This window comes from Tursiops truncatus, chromosome 2, assembly GCF_011762595.2.
Source record: "Tursiops truncatus isolate mTurTru1 chromosome 2, mTurTru1.mat.Y, whole genome shotgun sequence".
NCBI classification, from domain to species: Eukaryota; Metazoa; Chordata; class Mammalia; order Artiodactyla; family Delphinidae; genus Tursiops; species Tursiops truncatus.
This window is the reverse complement of record NC_047035.1, coordinates 90,851,523-90,873,093: the sequence shown is the minus strand read 5'-3', so window position 1 is coordinate 90,873,093 and position 21,571 is coordinate 90,851,523. Positions and strand designations below refer to the sequence as shown.

Below are 21,571 nucleotides of genomic sequence, written 5' to 3'. Positions count from 1 at the left end.
TGGGCCTGGGGTGAGCTCCAGGCGGTCAATAGAAGGAATTCCAGAAAATCTGACCCCCACCACAGAGAAGATCAAGAGCCCATATATGCCCTAGGAAGATGGTCAGGCCACGGTGGGGTTCTGTGCCCTTGTGAAAGTGGTTCTGGCACCCTTGCCATTACTTTGAGTGGCTTTATTTTTAACTTGAAATAGACTATTTTATTTTGTTTGGTGATTTACAATTGTTTTGAAATTTTCATTAGAGTATAGTTGCTTTACAGTGTTGTGTTAGTTTCTGCTGTACAACAAAGTGAATCAGCTATACATATACATATATCCTCTCTTTTTTAGATTTTCTTCTCATTTAGGTCACCACAGAGCCTTGAGTAGAGTTCCCTGTGCTATACAGTAGGTTCTTATTAGTCGTCTATTTATACATAGCAGTGTATATATGTCAATCCCAATCTCCCAATTCATTGAATGGCCTTTTAAATGTATCTTCCTCTTGACTTGGAGAGGAAGGAACTGGGTACCTGGAAGCCCAGAATAATTTTTAAAAATTCAATCAAAAATTGGTTTCAGCCAATTTATAAGATGCTTACCTTCACGCCGTCAGTGATGGTGAAAGCAGCTTTGTGTGAGATCGTCCTTTTGCAGAATTCTCCCTTACTTCTTAAAATGTCCCCCTTTTCCCAAAACTTTTTGAAAATATCATGTACCTAGTTTTATATAAACACATGCAATTTAGGCACCTTTGAAATGTAAATTAGCGAGCTGAAGCGATTAAATAAAAATTATTAAATTTTCATAAATTTAAGAAGAAAAAGATTGAGATTTATAGTTGTGACTTGAGAAAAAGGGAAGCAGAGTTCACGCCCGCCTTCGTTGTTGATTTTCCCAGTGACTCTGGAGTGTGCCCCCTGGAAGAACACACGAGCCTTTTCTTTTTGGAAACCAAGTCCATATTTGCATAGGTTACTGTGGAAGGAAAATAACAAATAAAACGCGTAATTAAAGGATTAAGTTTTATTTCTGGAAGAAGTCCCTTGGATTCCTAATTAACCACTAATATTTTGGGATTTAGATTAACACCAGCCCAGCCTTTGGCAATTACAATACTGTGTGATGCAAAGGACTTTTTAAAAATGTAACTCTTAAATCTAATCTCTCCCTGCTATGGAAGCCAAAAAACTTTAAGACTTCCCTTTTCTAAAATAATGGCCTGTTTATCTGATGGCTACTTGCTATCAGGGACTCTTATCCTGCCAGACACCAAGGAGCATTCCTGGGACTACTTAACCCATTGCTATCTTGGGGCTCCATCCTCTGCAGGTTTGGTGCAGGCCCTGATTCACTGTTCAAGGTCACCGGCTTCTATCCAACTGCTGAACAGAATCTCTGTGGTATAGGCACAAGAGCCCTGGGAATCAGGTAGACCTGGGCCGAATCCTGGCAATGTCCCTCATCCTCTGTGTGATCTTGGATAAGTCAGTTACCAGCTCTGAGTTACATCAACTTTCAAATGAGGAGATTGAACACGATTATATCTGGGAGTTCTTTCCAGTTCTGCCATCAGGCCTCCATCTCCACATTTCTCACTGTTTCTCAGTCGGGATCGGACAGCTGGGGCTACATGAATAAGAAACCATGCAAACTGGCATGCGTGGTGTGACTATAAACTGGTAATAAGGCTGATTTTTTTTCAACCTGACTTGAAGTATCAGCTTGTTTGTTTTTTAGTCACATATTTTACATTGGATTTCAGGTGTCTAATAAAGCAATAATAGTAGTCTCACAGGCTCGGTGACATTTATAATTATTAGTATCACGTATTGCTTTTTAACAGCTGCCACAATTTTCAGTTGATTTTTTTCTCACTTTGTTAGCGATCTAGACAGTCAGGTTAACTGGTTTCCCCCGTCTCTCAGTCATGTCAACATCCATGATCTTGGATGGAGCTCCTGGAGAGCTGGGTGTCCCAGGGATGCCTGTCCCAGAACTGGGACCCAGCTCTATCCCATCGGCCCTCCACAGTCCTTCCTCCCCTCCCGCTAGAGGAGCCCCAGGTTAGGGAAGAGGCCAAGGGATGGGAAGAATGCCTGGAGAGAGCAGATGAGACAGAGGGACAAGAAGGAAGAAGAAGAACAAAGGACAGGGCAGCAAATCAGGAGGGAAGGGACCTACCATTTGTGTATCTTCTTAGGTCCACAGCAAGAAGCCAGTGAGGCCATGGGCATAGCTACTGCCAGCAGCTCTGTCCTGCCCCAAGGAAACAGGGGGAAGTGTTCAGAGCACAAAAGTAGCTCTTCCCAGCCAAGTTCTACTCCCCACCAGGCTCCTCAAACGGATTTACTTTGACAGTGGCATTTGATACAGACTGACTTACAGAAACGCTGAGAAATCCACTGATCTCAAATTCTCTCCTGTGTAGGATCCCTGACATTCTAGTAAAAGGTGACAAACACAGTGTGCTAAGAGCCTGGAAAAATAATAGATTAGTATGAATGAGTTTCAGAGTGTAAGTGATTTTGTGATTGAAATGCTTTATTCCAGACTTTTATTGTCAGGGACTCCCACCATGGCCTGCTCGTGCAATCAGAACTCACTTCCCTTGCTAGGAAGTGATGGGACTGAGAAGCAGGGTGGTTCAGGAAACTAGAAAGGCCCTAGACATGGAAAGGGAAAGGGTGTGTCACTGAGGAGAGGACATTGAAGGGGCCATTTAATAAGTTCCTTCAAATTGAACAATTTGGCCTGGTGCTTTTAGCTTTATCTGTGTGACAAGTAGGGACGTACACTCTACGTTGTGTTTCCTGACCTGCTGACCTTTGAAGGTGTGCACCCTAAGTGGAAACCCTGCCCCTTCCTCCTGCCCAGCCTGTGGTGGTTGAAGACTTGGATTTAACATCACTTTATACACGAACCTCTTTGCTCTTGTTTCAGGTTTTACATGTGCCAGTTTTCTGAAGGCCTCAGTGGAATGCAAGAGCTGTGCCTAGGCACCAGAATTCTAGAAATCAGGTTCTATGATCGTAGCTACAGTGTGAGGGTTAGATGAGTTGACACCCATAAAGCATTTAGACAATGCCTGGCACTCAGTACATATTAATTCTTCTTCTTCTCCTTATCCTCAGTAAAGGGTCCAAATCTAACGTAGCCAGCATGTGAAAGAAGATGTTTCCTCCACCCTGCCCAAGTTAATCCTTGTTTTTATTTTTATTTTTTTTTAATTAATTATTTTTGGCTGTGTTGGGTCTTTGTTGTTACGTGCGGGATTTCTCTAGTTGCGGCGAGCAGGGGCTACTCTTCGTGGTGGTGTGCGTGCTTCTCCTTGTGGTGCGGAGCACGGGCTCTATGTGCACAGGCTTCAGTAGTTGTGGCTCGCAGGCTTAGTTGCTCCGCGGCACGTGGGATCTTCCCGGACCAGGGCACCAACCCCGTGTCCCCTGCATTGGCAGGCGGATTCTTAACCACTGCGCCACCAGGGAAGTCCCAGATTCTTGTTTTTAAATAACTTTTTTTCTGATATATGCTGTCACTTAACCTCTTTGGATATTGATGTCTACTAAGTGTCCTTAAAAAGGATGACAGCAGTCATTTATACAAACAAGTAGAAAAATGTTTCTTTCAGTAGACTCTATCTGCTCACATGATTTTTGATAGGCATCATGTGACTTAGACATTAATTTTTAGGGACCTTTTGAGAAAGGTGCCTTTGTGTTAATACCTTTGTGTTATGGTTATAACCTCCTCTCTCGTTAGATGAGGTTGTCAGATCCTCTAGGCTCTTTGCTATACTTGTTTGGCTTTTTGTTGGTTTTAGGTAGTAGTGTGGCTGGTAAATACAGAAGGATCGATGTTAAAGAATTGCCTTAAAATGAGCCTTGAGAGTATGGTTAGATTAAGTTCTAGACCCTTAGGCTCTGTCCTTGGCTGTTTCTCTGCCTGACTTTCACTGACTCCACAGTGACGTTTGTATCTGTCGGAGTAGAATATGCACCTTTCCCTTATACAACTTCACAAGGATGATCTGTCTGGGTTAGCACTGACCCCAACATAAGCAGTGACATATTGCTTGGGTTAGCCTCTAGCCTAGCCTAGAAGAATGGGGGTTTTGCTTTTTAAAAGGTTAAACTGCATAGAAACAGTGTCACTGCTGTCTTTTTGACTAACAGGGTGAACTTGAGTCAGAAGACACTTGCACTCTATTTTGGTCCACTTAGAACTCTATTTTGTTTTACCAGTGAAGAGCAGTACTTTAACTAGAGAAGAAAAGTTCTTATTTTTAAACTACCCACACTGGCAGTCTGGCCATTGCAACGGTTCCAGGAGGCTTGGGTGAGACCGTCCCTCTCCCTAGGTCAGTGCAGAAAGCCCCACTTGTCTTAGGGAAGAGGCCACGTAGATACCTTGGGCCCTGAGTTCGCTTTTAACCTAAGCAGGACATTCTCAGTTTCTTCTCTCCCCACACTGGTGCCACATCTGTCGACAACTGCCAGTGTCTGATTGGGGCTCTTGAAAAGCTCTCCTTGAAGGAAATGGTCTGATTTGTCTAAGTGACTTTGACTGCTTCCTTAAGGAGACTCAGTGGCCTCAGGCCCTGAGGACTAACCACAACTCTGACCTCAGCCGACCCCACAGGGAATTGGGGAATTGGAGCGGTTTTCAGAGTTGCGCCCTTTGGGGCGAGATGACCAGACCATTGTCCTTCCTCCACAATCAATTGGTGGATGTGGGCGCCTGGGAAGGTTGTAACCCCGGGTGAGGTTGCTCAGGCTGCTCAAGGGGTCCCTGAAGGAGCTGAGAGCTGGAGGCCATCTCCTGACAGCACTCCCAGATCTGGGACAACAAGTCATTTCCTGACAGAGGATTTGGATGAAGCATCTCAGCGTCCACCACAATTCACTCTCTGAACCCAGAGAAAACCATTGTAGTGGCAGTTTGGGAGCCCCTGAGAATACCAAGTTAGCCACGTCTTGGTCAGCAGTCAGACCACGTGGTCTCCTCTGTAGGATTTCAGTATCTGTGGAAAATCAGATCAAAAACAAATGCAGGAAGTGATGCAGAATATACAGTGGCTAGAAAGGGAGCTTAACTCGATGTGCAAAACACGAAGAGAAAAGGGAAAACAAAATTTTAAACAAAATATTTGGAATATTAGCATGCTATAGGGACTTGAAACGACAGTACCGTTTTAGATTTTAAAGGCAGAATTCATTTCATTTTGCTCTAATCTTTCAAATTTGGTAAATTCCTTGGGTAAACCTGTCTTGAGAGAAGAAACACCCATTCTTTGAATTAACTATTTTATAGGCAGCTTTTATTCTCTAAAGATTGCTGTTTCTGGGAACATGATTTGATGAGTGTTACCTCTGAATTCTTGTAATGATGGACGGTTTTATACTGTGTTCTACAAATACTGAAACTATTCTTTTCATTCCAGATATTGATGAATGCAGCACTATTCCTGGAATCTGTGAGGGGGGCGAATGTACAAACACAGTCAGCAGTTACTTTTGCAAATGTCCCCCCGGTTTTTACACCTCTCCCGATGGTACCAGATGCATAGGTAGGTGTAATTATAAACATCATGCACAGTTTATGTAAATCAGTTCCATAATAGACATCAGTCTAAGGGAGACAAAATTTGTTAAGGGAGACATATAATTTCTCACTTGAGGTAAAATGTGCTTTTATGGAAGTCTGTTAAATAGTTGACCACCCTCTTGAAGAACAGAGGCAACTGTGGTCTTGTTTTGGGATTTTTGCCTCCCATAAAGAGATGATCCAGGAGACCCTACAGATAAACTCAGTCTAAAATTAACTTTGCAGTTATGTGACCGTCAGACCTTGAAGCCATCTTTGACTCTTCTCGCTCTTCACCTCCACCTTCAGTCATTTCCCAGGACCTATGTTAATTTAGATCTGAAATTTTGCAATAATCTTTTAATTGCTCTCCCTGCTTCCTGGCTTCCCTACATTACGTCTTGTCAGATTTATCTTCCTAAAATGGTGCTTTGATTAAATAACTCTCCTGCTCAAAAACCTCTGGTAGTTTTCCATTAGGATTTGGAAATTAGTGGTTTTCAGTCTATATCCCATGGAATCTTCACGTGCTGCAAAGCCCTCTAGGGATGCTAGGGTTGGAGAGGGGGACAGGGCAAAGGAGGAGGCTGAGTGGAAAGGGTTCCTGCCTTCCCCTCCCGCTTCATACACACACGCCAGGCAATTTTGCTTTTATCTGGGTGGGTGTTTGTTAGGCTATCCATATTTTGCTATTACAAAATATCAATTAAATAAGTGGTTCTGTTGTTCAAAAATATAGATCTGACAATAGCTGTATTTAATGGTTGCTAAGAGTTCCTTCAAAGTCCAGTATTCTAGAATAAAGTTCAACTTCAAAAATGGACAGCCCGATAGAGAAGGAGCTTCACTCTGTGACCCCTCCCAACCTTGCTGACTTAGCACAGTCACTGCTTCTCACCCCCAAACAGGCCATTCACAGCAATTGCTTCATTCATGTTGCACCACTCAGAACACGTTCCCCAGTGCAAGCCTCCTTTCACCCTCTTACTCAGGTTCTCTATCTTTGAAGTTGTCCCAGATCAGCTTACCTGAAAGCAGTTTCCCCCCCGAACCTAAGGATATCTTATTAGAAATGGTTTTATAGGGAAATTCTGTGTTTCTGTATGTTTTTGTCTCCCTAATTAAGTTGTAATTCTCCTTAGAGAACAATAACTGCTAGCCTTATATTCCTGGTGGTTCTCAGCACAATTCCTTGCATGTAGTAGGCACTCAGTAAGCATGTGTTGACTATCAAAATAACTAATCCCTTATTAATAGGGCCAAGCTGAGGAGCCTATGGCAGAAGGCCTCAGAGGAAAGTGAAGGCTATCTTTTGATGTTTGTTTCTGGCCCATAGTTTCAAAGACACGCAGCTTCACATCCTCACCACAGGCCATGAATTTCAGACCAAAACAGAATTGCACTTGAAATTCTGAATTCCTTTTTAGTTAGTCACACATAATAAAAGCTGAGGGCAGTCTCTCCGTTGACATTTGAATAAGTACAACTCATGAGGGAAACATATCTGGACTTTTCCTTAGAAGCAATGGTTGGTGGCACCCAGATTGCCTGATTTTCCAGAATCTATCCATAGATCTTGGAACTGCAGTGAAAGGATGGCAAGTGCAGTTCATGTAGCTCCTTTTTCTCCCCAAACTGTCCCAATTAACACATGACCTCCAGTGGATATGCCTAGCAGAAGTCCTTTCCTGGCCAGATAATAGGTAGATTTTTTTTTTTAACCTTCAAAGAGAGCCCCAAACAGCATTAAAATGATTAATCCTTTTAACACATTTACATATCAGAAAGTTGACATTTTTAAAGTTCTTTCCTTTTTACCTAATATACCCACGCTAACTTTTACAAAAGAAGGGAACTAAGATTCCTGGGTCACCTCCTCGGTGTGAGGTATTTTATGGAAATTATTTGACTTAAGGTTCAAAACAGTACTGTAGATGGGAAGAAGCTGAGCTTTGGGAAGTTTAGATAAATAATTTACTCCAGTTGTTTAAGCAGTTAATAAGTGAGGGAGCTGGGATTCCAACTTGGGCTGAGTCTACAGTCCGGACTCCGCCCATTGCTTCCTCCCAGTGACCATCGTTTGCTTGCCATACCCCTAGGCAAGCACTGTTCCTCCTTCCTTGGAACTTTATGAGACCCATAATTAGCAACTTACATAAAGTGATCCCAATGACATTTCTGCCTTCCCTACTGCCTGCCATGGTAAACCACAGAGACCCCCAAAATTATCCCCAGTGGCAAGAAAATATGTATAGTCTCCAACTTTTAAACAAATCCAAGGTTTGTTGGCAAGTTGGTTATTTGGAATTAGTGAATCTAACCAATAGGAAACCCCACGTGTAGATAGTGGTATGTGGTATCTTCCTTATACATCTCTTTTAACCATGATATTCAAACTGTTACCTTCTGTTACCGCATTCTGCAACTCTCAGATCTCACCAGTTCTAACACTGCCTTTGTCGTGTAAGTGCTGGTAGAATTACTGCATTTTATTTTTGGTTTTGTGATCTTTGTTTGGCACTTTATAATACTTTGTGTAAGGCTGTCTTTTCATATTAGTGTGTTCTGACTCATCAATTCCCAGGACTCTTAGAGATGTCTGGCACCTAGATTGGGCCTCACAGCTCCTAGCTGCTGGTTGGCTCCAACAATGTTAGTGATTGGTTAGGGGAGAGCTGCTGACAGGCTAGGATGACCTGCAAACACCTACTGATATTTAATCCATCATATATTTGTTTTGATGTGATGTGATTTCTGGGTCCTGAGAGTAAGGCCAAGTGATTCAGAAGTGGAGAAAGGAAGAAAGTTTCTTACTCCTTTTCTGCCAGATGTCTTGGTCAGGACAGATTTAAAATAGATGAAGGTGTCTAAGGTTTCTCCAACCTTCATTTACCTCCTCTAAGTCGTACCATGCTTCTCCCTCAGCTCCCATAGATCTTCAGATTACTTTAAAGCCACCCCTTACCCTCTATGCAAAGCGATCCAGCACCAGATGATTTCCTTTCCACTTCCTTTGGCACTACCATCTGATGACATGGAAGACTTCAGGCTGGCATGACCAAGGGTCAATTCCCCTGAATGGTTCCTGCTTTTCACAACTCTTCCCACTGGTTTTCTTTACAATTATAAGTTGTGTAAATGTGTGTATTCTTAACAAAAGCTCTCCTGCCAAAAAAAAAAAAAATTGTAAAATGATTATTGTATATGCAGGTGCCATTTATAAATCAGGAACTGCCAGCAGCCCAAATGTGGCTGGTAATTCTTCCAGTCCCACCACTCACCATTTTGTTCCAGAGTCTCCGACCCATTGATTTATCATATAAGTCAGCCAGCTGGGCAGTAAAATAATGTCATAGATAATTTGCAAAATAATAGATATAAGCCCATTAGGAGCTTGCTGTTGGCAGCTGTGGGTCCCAGTTTTGCTCTGAAAGATGGCCCACACTGAAAATTGTACATACAAATTTTGGTCAAGTGTTTATACTGGGTTTTGACCACTAGATTCATTTGAAGCTGGGATATAAGCCAGTTTTGAACATCTCTTCCCATTCTTTTTTTTTGTGGTACGTGGGCCTCTCACTGCTGTGGCCTCTCCCGCTGCAGAGCACAGGCTCCAGACGCTCAGGCCCAGCGGCCATGGCTCACGGGCCCAGCCGCTCCGCGGCACGTGGGATCCTCCCGGACCGGGGCACGAACCCGTGTCCCCTGCATCGGCAGGCAGACTCTCAACCACCGCGCCAGCAGGGAAGCCCCCTCTTCCCATTCTTAATGGCCTTTGGTTTCCATGCCCCAATATTAATCCTGGGGTATATGAAGTATTAGTGTCTTTAAGGCAAAGCAAATTAGGAAGCAGGAAGTTCTATTTCTCCCCCTTGTGCACAGGGGAGGTGCCACCCATGTCTCCACAGAGCATTCTTTGTCTGCACTCCCCTCTCCAGCCATTTACCCTGGACCAGGCTGGAGTAAAACTTGTTCTGCCTCTTTGCTGAGGCTATTAGTCTGACCAGAGGTGCAGGAACTGGGACCACAGAAAATTTCTGGAAAGCACACTTACACTTGCTAGTGGTTTAAAGTACTTTTTAGAAATAATCTCGTATCCTTTAAAGCTGACCCGTAATTTTCTTTTATGGTTTGTCTAGGTTTGATGTAGCCATCTTCACTCGACATTAACAATTGAAATGTTTCTAAGTCAGCCTTGGTATTTTCATTTTATTTCATTTTATTAATTTATTGCAACCTTCAAGATGTTAAGGCTTTGTGTTTTTGAGAATGATGTAGGTGAAAACAATGATAGGGATGACCCTGTCTGATCAAATGATGGTTAATATGCAGACTTACAGGAAACATGAGGACAGATTTTTGACTACAAACAAATTCTTCACCTTACAAAAGGATTTCCCAGTTATATTCCTTCAAATGACAAGCATATTCAAAATACTAGTTACATTTCAAAACTTATTTTATAGGAACTGTACAGAAATGCATTTTACTTAAAGAGAGATACACCCGTAACATATGATAGTTAGATCAAGGGGTTCTGCACTTGGCTACCTACCTCCTCTATTCCACCACATGACCTCAAAGGCTCATGAAGCACTTAGGTTTCTCCTTTGTCATGGGCTCTTTTCTGGTAACCCAGAGGTGTACTTCAGTGTGTCAATGTTGTCACGTCAATCAGACATGATGTAACCCAATAAAAGTGATATATAGAAATGTCTTCCCCTGTTGCTTTGAGAAGATACCGTTCTGCCACCAAAACAAAGTTCCTTCAAGAAGTATTGTATCCTATAGCACTAAGAACTTGCAATCATGTACATTTTGAACTTGTAAATAATTAGTGCCTTATCAAATCTGTTAGGGCCCCAGGACAAAAGGAAACCTCACTTAACGAGCAGTGGATCTGACTGCAAAATGGCTCGTTCCTTTAAAAAAAAAAAAATATCTCACACGTCTGACTCACGGTTTCAGACTGAAAAATAAGAAAGTTCTTTTAGAGATGTAACCTACAGTGCAGACTTCATGTTGTTTTAAAATAGATTTATATCAATATTTGTCTAAAGTGGCTCAAATTAAGTCGTTTGAAACCAAGGACAACACAGTCTCCCTTCAGTATAGAGACATGTCTCTATACCTAATTAACCATCACCGCCAGTGATTTTCTTCTTCTCTCTTTTCCTAAGACCCATATGGTTGTAATCATTTGTTCCCACCTTGGGGATGGAATGTGGGACTTGGGTCAAGTGTACCAGCTCACAGGGGCAAAAGGCGTGAGATGGAGGGATCTCTGACTGAGCGCTCACAGCTTAGGGCTGAGTGTCAGCTCATCCTGCCCGAGCCCCACTGGGAAATGTGGAGGTGCTGGGGCAAAAGAGAGTCGTTTTACGTTTGATCTCAGTGATGTGTATGGGGGTTTCTTTGTCCTCTCAGATGTTCGCCCAGGATACTGTTACACGGCTCTGGCAAACGGGCGCTGTTCTAACCAGCTGCCGCAGTCTATCACCAAGATGCAGTGCTGCTGTGACGTCGGCCGGTGCTGGTCTCCGGGGGTCACTGTCGCCCCCGAAATGTGTCCCATCAGAGCAACGGGTAAGAGCCCTTCCATTTATCCAGAGTATCTCTGCTCAACCCCCTGCGAGCCCAGGGGCAATGTATGTGCTGCAGATTTAGTGGAAACCGGGGTAAGTGAATAACATTCCAGAAAATAAAAGAGATGGCCTTCAGGGAAACTTCCCCAGGTAATGAACAGGGGAAATACAGAGGTCCATACAAATGACACTGTTCGCAGGTACCGTATCTTACTTAGCTTGCGTATTAACACTGGGTAGCAACCTGACCAGTCAGAAGAACTGGTTCCTTCCTAGTCTCCTGTATTTCTTTTGTATCCCCAAAAGCTCAGCAGAATAAAACTCAACTCCCTCAGAGCCTTTCAGGTGAGTTATTCGGGATACACATTTCCTCCTTCCCTAACGTTTGACACTCTCCTCTTCTTGGTTGCCAAGTCCTGTTGATGTTTTTTTCTTTTCAATTTCTCTTTTCTGTCATATTCATTTCCACATAAAGCTCATTTTCTCTCATCTGCACTATTGCAGTAGCCTCCTAACTGGTCTTTGTGAAATCCACAGCTGCCACGTAACATTTCCCAAAGCCTAACTCATCTGAAATTCAGTTTTAAAAAATTGTGTCTGGGGAAAAAGTAGAGAAAGGTGTCCAGAAAATTTTTCACAGGATGAACTCAGGCAATATCCAGTGGTCCAAGTCACTCCATTTCTTGAAAATAAAATTTTACTACTTAGCAGGGCATTTAGAGTCCCTAAATCTGATTCCCGTTCATCTTTTAATTCTTGTTCTTTATAGTAGCTTTATTTTCTAATTAAATGATGCAATCCAGCTTTCCTTGAACCCAGTCTGAGCACTTCTAAACTCACATATTCTTTTTTCTCCAAACTTCTCCCCCGTTCAGGTCCTTACTCCCTACTCCCCACCCCTGCTACCTCTGCCTGTTATACACCCTCTTGTTGGTTGAGATCCCTCTCAGATATGACCTAATCCCTGCACATCCCAAGACCACCACTGCTGAAAATGCTCGGTGCTCTAGGTTTGTACTGTTGCTGTGACACAGATCCCATCTGCTCAGGTCTGTGCCTGTGTGTGTTCATATCTAGCTTTTTTACTAGTTAATAAATCTCATTAGGGGGTTTCAGTCATCATTATAGTGCCTTATTCCTTCTAATTTTTTAACGCTTCTCTGGTACTTAGCGAGAACTTGCTGAGGGGAGGCATTCACGTACAGTGTACAACTTACTAGGTGACGTCTTTCCCACCAGTTCTAAGTAAAAATTGGGGTAGTAACTTCTTCTCAATCTGGTTCCTGAAAAGTATGTTTAAATCAGGAAATTTTAGGGGAGAAAATCAGGATGCGGATGGATGATTGTAGAGCTAATGAAATACTTCAGGGTGTGCTACTCACAGAATATGAATGCCCCATTATCATGGGTTATAGACCTGCTCACAGATGTTATTTTTAAATTTCTATTTATTACTGAGAATTATGTGTGTGGACTAAAGAAGCAAGAAAATCTTTCAATAAATTTTAACATATAATAGGTCATATATTTTGCCATATATTTTGACTGTCTCTTGCCTAAAAATATAAGGCACCCTTCTTAGTTCACTAGGGGGACCATTTAGTAGGTCACTGTTTAGAAGCACATGACTTTCTACTAAGACCTACTGCTTGGATACCAGGAGAATCACTTTTTAAATGTATATGTTAACTTAGGAATCAGCAGCATTGATGTGGATTCTTTCCTATGTTGAGACCTTGAATAGAAGAGGGAGGACTAGAGTAGGCTTAGTTGCTGAAGACCTACTTTGGGACTCATGGAGCAGAAGGCCCGGTCCCCCTATGTAACTTTGCAGGGAGCTGCTCTCCCAAAGGGTACCACTGAAAGATGCACAACCCTGAGACAGGCCCAGAGCAGAGCAGATGGATAGAGCAAACTAATTTGCAGGTAGGTGTGTTTGTTTGTTCAAATGTTCCAGTATCAGTACTACAGAGCTCTGGGTTCTTAACTTATGGAGAGTGATGACATAGGAAGAATTATTTCAGATTGGTCAGCTTTTCACTTTAAAAAAAAAATCAGTATCATCTCCGGGTTAAATGGAGATAGGAAAGTTGGACATCAGTTGAACAAAATCAGCCCCAGGTTGCTGATTCTGAATGTAAAGGGGCTCAACGGAAAGTTATTAAGCCAAAGAAAGTAGGAAAAATACAGAACCCAGCCCGATACACTTTCATGAAGAGGTTGAGATGAATTTAATGGCATGCTTAAAATAATATACCCACCTAGTTAGCAGAAATGCTGATAAGTGATCCAACTTCTTTTATAGAAATCCTAAAAGACTAAAAAAGAAAAAAGGTTGATTGGTGCTTGGAAGCTAATAAGTACAAATGCCATTCAATTAAATCCAATATAGTTAATAAATTCCTCTTCTGTGCAGTTTTCCAGGTGAGGCTGAGAGTGGGATTTCGTCATGAGTTAGACACGATCCTTGACTTCAGAGACTGCACAGTCATAGTGGTAGAGAGTTGGTAGAAAGCAGGTAGCCAGGAAATGTTGGGTATGGCACGTCCAGGTGATAATTCTATAAGGAAGATCACTGTGGTTTGACAACAGGGATTGTAGCATCCTGATTCAGGGAAGCAGAAACAATATATAAATGCTTTCCAAATACAGTCAAGTACTACAGAATCTTTGTGGGTTGAAATTCCAGAGAAACAATGCAGTAGTAGAATTGTCTGAAAACATAAACTTAACCTGAGTTGGAAATGTCAAGTATGATTGAAAAAGTTTTAGTAATGGACCAGAAAAAAACAACAAGGTACGTGGTAGCTAGGTATGTTTAGCCAAATGTAAATGGACAGAAGGTCCCATGAGGTTGAAATATGAATACATTTCAGTACGACATATCACTGTGTGATAGAATAAGTCAGATTCTAGTCCACAAGGAAAATAAAAATAACTAGCCTAATTGCTATTAATGGATGAAGCCAGTATAAAAAGTACCTATGGGAGAATCCCTGTGTGACAGAGGTAATAAAATAATCAACATTCTGGAAAGAGGGAAAAAAGAAATTTTAAAAATTATATAGTTTACTTTATAGAAGGGAACTGTAACAAAATATGGCTATTTGTAGGAAACATGAAAATGAGTGGCTTTAAATGACGCCTATCTACTGATAACTCCAAAACTTAGCAGCAGCCCTGACTTCTTCTCTAGGCTTCAAACTCTCTTTTAAAACTGCTTTGTGACATCTCCATGTGGATGTCTGATATCTCAAAATTCATATGCTCAACGTATAGCTTTTACCCACCAAACCTGCTCCCATCACAGTTTTTCCCATCTCAGCAAACGGCACCAATGTCTACCCTGTTGCTCAACTGGAAAACTAGAAGTCATTCTTGATTTCCTATTCCCTCAGCTCTGACATTTACTCCTTCCCCAAACATAGCCCATTCATCTCTAAAATAATCTTCAAATGTGTTTACTTCTGTCCAGTTCCATCACTGGCTCCCTTGTCCAGCCATCCTTGTCTTGCCCTTGGTCTTCTGCAGCAGTCTTACCTCCCTCCAGTACAGTCTCCAAATGCCAGTGAGAATGATCTTCTGAAAATGTTCATCTGATCATGTCCCACCCCTGCAGAAGACCACCAGTGACTTCCCAAGGCATATAAAATAAAATCCAAGCACTAAAAAGTGTGCTCTTCAGAGTCCTGTGGGATCCACAGGTGGGAAGACTGGGTGGAGATCATGGCATTTTATTCTATTCTTCCTTGAGGTGAATTTTGACATAGGTAAAGACTTCCTAGGTTTTAGGAGGGACATGTGGTACACACTCTGGGGAGTTTGTTTCCAGTTTTGAATTATTGTTCCAGTCTGGTTGCTGCTGTAGGTTTTAGGAATGCTGACTTGAGGGAAAAAAAGCCAAGTCAGTTAGCTTTTTTCCTTTTCTCCAATTGACCTACGTGGTTTGATGATCAGTTCTATTCAAAATTTCTTTACAAAGTAAGGATGACTTCCATGGGCCTATGGCATATGCTACCCCTCAGCTGTTGTGTTGTGTTTTTTTTTTTCCAGAGGATTTCAACAAGCTGTGCTCTGTCCCTATCGTAATTCCCGAGAGGCCAGGATATCCTTCCCCACCCCTTGGCCCCATTCCTCCAGTTCACCCTGTTCCTCCTGGCTTTCCTCCTGGACCTCAAATTACAGTCCCTCGACCACCAGTGGAACATCCATATCCATCTCGGGAACCGCCAAGTAAGAGCTCAAAAGTCATCTAATTACGTGTCTTGCATTAATCAGGTTAACTTTTTTGTTGTTGTTTATGCTGTTTAAGTCATTAAGTAAGTTTAACCAATCCTTAAAGATTTCATTTACAGAGTGTAGTATATACCTTTCTCAACTGGCCTATTGCATAAAGGAAAATGGGCAGTTTCATATTCTCCAGAGATTAATGTCCTCTTGCTATTGATGTTGTGGGAGAAATTTAAATCTGATTCACAGGATGAATTCATAGAGGAGGCATTAGATTACTCTTTGGGTTAAATATCATGCAAAGCAGTTTTGCAAATAGTTAAATGCCAGTAACTCACTGCCTTTGTTGCTTCCCTGCGCTCGAGGCCCGAGAGTGAGGCGGAGGGAGCGGTGGGGAGAAGCAGGCAGAGGAGCAGGCTACAGCGAGGCCGCGGTACCTGGCAGCGTGCGCCACGGTGCACAGGTGCTCTCTGTAGGCGAGAATGGAAACATGCTCTGTTGACGCCAGGCGACCTTTGCCCAGAGTGTCCTCCTTCCTTTATGATTCAGCATCTTGCCCGTTATCACTGGATTCAGTGCTGGTGGAAGATGCCCTAGTTAGACACAATTTTAATGGGGTTTCGTGTTATTCCTTCAGGGGTGTTGCCCGTCAACGTCACTGATTACTGCCAGCTGTTTCGCTATCTCTGTCAAAATGGACGCTGCATCCCAACTCCTGGGAGCTACCGGTGTGAGTGCAACAAAGGATTCCAGCTGGACCTCCGCGGGGAGTGCATTGGTACGTGATAGACCACTGGCTTGGCACCAAGAGGCTACTGCAGTGCTGTTTCATGACTGTATAGGTGTTCTATGGCTGCTATAACAAATTGTCTCAAACTTAGTGGCTTAAAACAACACAGATTTATTATCTTATATTTCTATAGGTTAAAAGTCCCACACGGGTCTTTCTGGGCTAAAATCAAGGTGTCGGCAGGGCTGCGTTCCTCTCCGAGGCTCTTGGAGAGAATCCATTTCTTTGCCTTTTCCGGCATCTAGAAGCCGTGTGTATTCCCTGGCTGAGGGCCTGTTTCTTCATCTTCAAAGCCAGCAGTGTAGCATCTTCAAATCTCGAACTCTCTGGTTCTCTCTTTGCGTTCCTTCTAACACGTTTCAGGATCTTTGTGATTACATTGGGCCCATCTGTATATAATCCAGGAGGGATGGATTCCGCTGATTAGCAACTTAATTGCCCTTGCCGTGTAGCATGTTCACAGGTTCTGGTGGTTAGGACATGAACGTATTGGGGGAGGGGCATTATTATGCCTACTGTAGTGACTTTTAACTTTCATGGTAAAACACATTCAAGGCATTGCTGGTAACTCTTACTTAAGCCATCCTATCGAAGCCTGATCATTAAAATAAAGCGTTAGAAATATCCCCAAATCATGAAACTTTGCATGGTTTACTAATTTGAGTGGATAACTTACCAACAGTCTCTAGTGAGCAAGGAACTTTAAGTCGTTGATAAGGCAGTTAAGCTAGTGAAGGAAGGAAATGTAACACAAGGATAATTTGTTGGATTGGGTAAGAACACCCAGTTGCCATCTAACTTTTTAAAAATAAACTGCTCTCTTAGGTCTATTATAAATCTCAATTCCAGGTATGAATCTGGCAGAAAGAAGTAGTTCTTGGTTTCTCATGCTCTATAGTTTCCAGGTGATATGAAAGCCCCTTCAAGTAGCTTGTTAAGAGCTTGTTAAGAGCTTGTTCAAGTAGCTTGTTCAAGTAGCTTCAATCCTGAGAGGTCATCCAGAGCTGGGTAGGAAAGGCAAAGGGAACGTCTCGCTCAGGGTTGTGAGATCAGACTTGCATCTGCCACAAGAAGCATGTGACTTCGGACAAGTGGGTTATCTTCCATAAGCTTTAGCTTCTTCATCTTCACAAACAGAGGAATAAAAACCAGTTTACCGGTAAGTAAACTGATAGCTCTAAATGAGTGTAAAACTAGTGGGAGCCTGTCTAGGGGCGGGGTGGAGGTGGTAGCAGCCTTGATGGTGGGTGAGAATTGCCCTTTAAGCAACAACAGCTTCACGGTTTGCTGTAATATTCATCGCGGAACTGAGAAAGGAATGCTTAGATATGGTTAGGTCTTCTTTTCATTGAAAAATTGAGCTTCAAGAGACACTCAGAATTCTGTCCAGAAGCCACTTCTGAAATATTAGTCTATTTGATTCCCTTATTTCAGACCCAAGGAAGAGAAAATGTTTATTGGCTTGGAGTGTTGAGTTGCTGTGTATTTGGCATTTTTCTCTGAAAAATGACACAGGAAAATAATACATTCTAACTGCTCAACCAGTTAAAGTGGCCGGTGACACCGTTATTGTAGTGGAAAGAAAAAAGATCTTTTCATTATGCTATTTATTTCTTAAAAGGAAAGTGTTTTAGCGTGTAAAGGAAACCAGTAAAATGGTCTTGGAGTTATGAGTTACTGCGATCTAATGTCTTACTGAAATATACTGTGTTTTGCAGATGTTGATGAATGTGAGAAAAATCCTTGTGCTGGTGGCGAGTGTATTAATACCCAGGGCTCCTACACCTGTCAGTGCCGACCTGGCTATCAGAGCACACTCACCCGGACAGAATGCCGAGGTACGTGTGGTCCTAGCTTGGCACGTTGGACATGTATGCTAAGTAAGGAGTTAGCTTTGAAGGAATTCCGTGGAGTCTGAATAACCCTTGTCGGGAGAGGCTAATATGCTCCCATTGCTTTTTTGCACTTAATTCCAGAAATTGTTACTCTGAAGGATAGCATCATACGATCTGGCAAACACTCAAGTTATTTTAAAAGATGTTTCTGTGCCTGTGGGAATATCTTCTTTTCACTTCCTTTTTTTTTTGCCTCATCACTGTATTGTCTTAACTTTTAATCTGAGAGCTAGGGAATGGGGTTGTCCTTTGTTGACACAGAAACTGAGAAATGTTTCAGGTGAAATTTTACGCAATTAATTGCTTCATGGAAAGGCCTGAAGGATAAGAAGTGCCTGTAAGTTCTTGCTGCTTATTTCGTGTAGTCAGCGGCAGCATCACCTGGGAGCCAGTTGGAAATGCAGCATCTCAGGTCCCACTTGAGACCTGCTGAATCAAAATCAGCATTTTAACAAGATCTTCCAGGGACCCTTACGCATGTGAAAGTTTGAGAAGCACTGCTATAAAGTTTCCTCACAAAAATTTCCCTTCCGATTTGTTTATTAATTGACTTATTAAGCCACCCAATATACCTCTTATTGGATGACTTTGATGTACTGAGTTTCTGAGATAGAAATAATTAAGATATGCGCCCCACCTCAGGGCACTCAAATATCTAAATCTCTATAAGTTGGGCACAGAATGATGTGTTATAATTTATCAGTTAAAGCCAGATAAAAGCAACAGAACTCTGTTGAAATTAAATACAAGGGAAGATAGGGAGGTTTGTATCACTTTAAAAATTTGTCAGCCATTAATGAGTTAATTTTATTTGCCTCTTTTAGCAAAAGTCCTTCATATTAGTTGAAGGCATACAGATGTTTTTATTTTTTATTAGTGACTGTTTTCAAAATCTTTGAATTTGGTTCTGACTTAGGGATTTCTTGCCATCAGTGTATTTGAGTACACCGCTTATAAATGGCAATTTTGAGCAGAAAAACCTGGAGCACAGCATTTCAATCTGTTAATATTTCTATTAATGGCCTACTTACTGAATTACAAATATAGTTTGAGTTTTTAACTGAGTTTAGAACCTGCTTTATAACTACTGTTTAAAATAATCAGCACGTACAAACAGTATACGAGGCATTTTGCAATCGTGGAAGATAAACCGAAACCAGTGTTTCAGAAGACAGCACTACTAAATAAGCAAATAGAAGACATTCTTGAGAGTACTCAGCTGCGGCAAGGGCCCGTCAGTGTAGGTGCATGTTATTGCCATCACTCTGAGACTTAGTTTATTAGAGACTGAAGGTTACCTAAAAGCCTCAAGCACTGTCTTCTTTAAGAGCTAGTACGAAGTTTAGCCCAAGCACAAGAAGTGGATAACGTGATCACATTTGTGGGTAGACGAAAGTCGCCACAGAATGGTCAGAAAGGCTGTATACTTAGCTGAGAAGGACACGAGGAACTGAACAGAGGGGACAGAAGAAACATACAGAAACACGGTAGAGACGTTGAATGGCAAGCTTTTCATTTCTTTTTGTAAGGCAGCAGGAGCCCGAATGCCATTTTCAAATTAGTGAGGAGAGAAAAAGCTGAACTCTTTATCCTGTTGATTTTATCCTTGGGCCTCCATAGATTATAGAATGCTAAAAAAAAATAGTAGATTATAAAATCTTAAAAAAAAAAGTCTGCAGAAGAATATGCAGCTTTTACTATTTTTTGGAATGTGGAGCAGGTCAGATTTTAGTAAGGATTAAGAAATAAATGAGAGAGAAAAAGATTGTAGGTTGTTGGCACAAAGATCAGACAGAAGAAAAGCCCAGACTGCTTCAGCTAGTCCAATGACTCGTGTGGAAACCACTGCTGGATCTGCCCAGAAAGAAAGTGCGTCTGAGGGTCAACCACAAGACACCGTGCAGACACAGGGTAGACAGAATAACCAGTATGCCATGAATGCACATTCTTGTCGTCCAAAGGATGTTTAGGGCTCTTATACCCAGGCACATGGCCTCAACTCTGCATGGGTAGGTCTGCTCCCATCCAACTCTGCTCAGTGCCCTGGCCTCTATCTCCTGGGGAATAAGCCCTGGCAAAGGTTGTACGCTCTGTAGACAAGGTGGTTTGTGTTCATCCTTTTTGATGTTCATCCAGGCATGTAGCCTAGAAACTGAGGGGAATAGATAATCCAGGGTAACTCGTTGTGCACTTTACGTTAATTACTCATCTTTAAATGAGAGATCAGATGCGGGTTATTTGAGTTACTGTCATTTTTAATACTTCCATATCATGCTCTGTTGTTTACTTTGGCATACTATTAAACATGAAAGAAAAAAGGGGAAATGCCCCCATAGTACCAATATTTTGTTTGTTAGAATACTCATAAAGTTATAAAAGAGACTAAGAATATATAAACAAATAAAACTGTATTTGCACCAGAACTGCTATAAGGAAGGTAGACATTTCAGAGTCAAAATGATTGACAGTTTTCAGATGGAATTAGGTTTTTAAATTGTTTTTTTTTTAATGGCATTTCTGTTTAACTGTTCTGATACAGTGAACATCAGATCTGCCTTTTGATCATGTCTTAAAAGACACCAGCCAAAGTTCATTGTAAATAATGATATATACTGGCTCATTGAATTACCTAGGAAAATGGTGAAAAAGAACCTATTTTGTTTACAGAACTGAGATTTAGGGAGTCTTCTTAGAAAGTAAAGTTAAACTGAATGCTATTATGTTGGCATTTTTTTCTTTCATATGTCTTTCAAACTTTTATTAGTAACCCTAAATTTTATATTATTTAATACTGAGTTTATGTTGAAGAATATTATTTAGTAATCAAAACCCAAGACTAAGATCATGAGTTTAGAGATGGTGAGAGGAAGAAATAAAATAATTTAAAATCCCCTAAATAAAGCTATTTCTTCCTTTTCGACTTCGATTTTAGACATTGATGAATGTTTACAGAATGGCCGTATCTGCAATAACGGACGTTGCATCAACACAGATGGCAGTTTCCACTGTGTGTGTAATGCAGGATTTCATGTTACGCGTGATGGGAAGAACTGTGAAGGTAATACAGTGTAATAATAATTACAGTATAATCGTGTCATTCCCCTATTCCATTGCAGTTTCAGTATCAAAAGTCTTTAACAAGGCCAAGTCAAACATTGAGTGAAAGGTCAAAGTATCAAATGTATATTCACCTATTGTTATCTGGGAGGATGCCTAACTTTCAACAGTATTAGTTCCTTTAATTCACATTTGTGTGAGTCAAATAACATTGTAAATATAGGAGCAGAGCTTGCTATTTAAATATTCCTGGTGACGAAACTTTTGTAGCATAAATCATTACTTCCAAATTTTATGCAGTCAGAATTTGTACATTAAAAAAAAATAGGACACACCTAATCTCATATATTCTTCAGTCACTTATAATCCTTTTGTTTCAAGTGTCTGTAGTAATGAAATATTACTAAGGAGTATCTGAAAATGTAAAATTTGAGAGAAATGTTGGCGAG

At 41.5% G+C, this 21,571-nt stretch overlaps 1 protein-coding gene across 2 annotated transcripts in view; it reads left to right on the top strand.

The window, feature by feature from the left end:
* Positions 1-21,571, top strand: part of FBN1 (fibrillin 1) — a 253,616-nt gene that overhangs the window by 120,901 nt on the left and 111,144 nt on the right. For both annotated transcript variants that reach the window (XM_033851648.2, XM_073800934.1), the window contains exons 9-14: positions 5,423-5,548; positions 10,993-11,151; positions 15,204-15,383; positions 16,018-16,158; positions 17,889-18,008; positions 20,998-21,123. In XM_033851648.2, the coding sequence (XP_033707539.1) occupies positions 5,423-5,548; positions 10,993-11,151; positions 15,204-15,383; positions 16,018-16,158; positions 17,889-18,008; positions 20,998-21,123 (852 nt within the window). The remainder of the gene's footprint in view (positions 1-5,422; positions 5,549-10,992; positions 11,152-15,203; positions 15,384-16,017; positions 16,159-17,888; positions 18,009-20,997; positions 21,124-21,571) is intronic.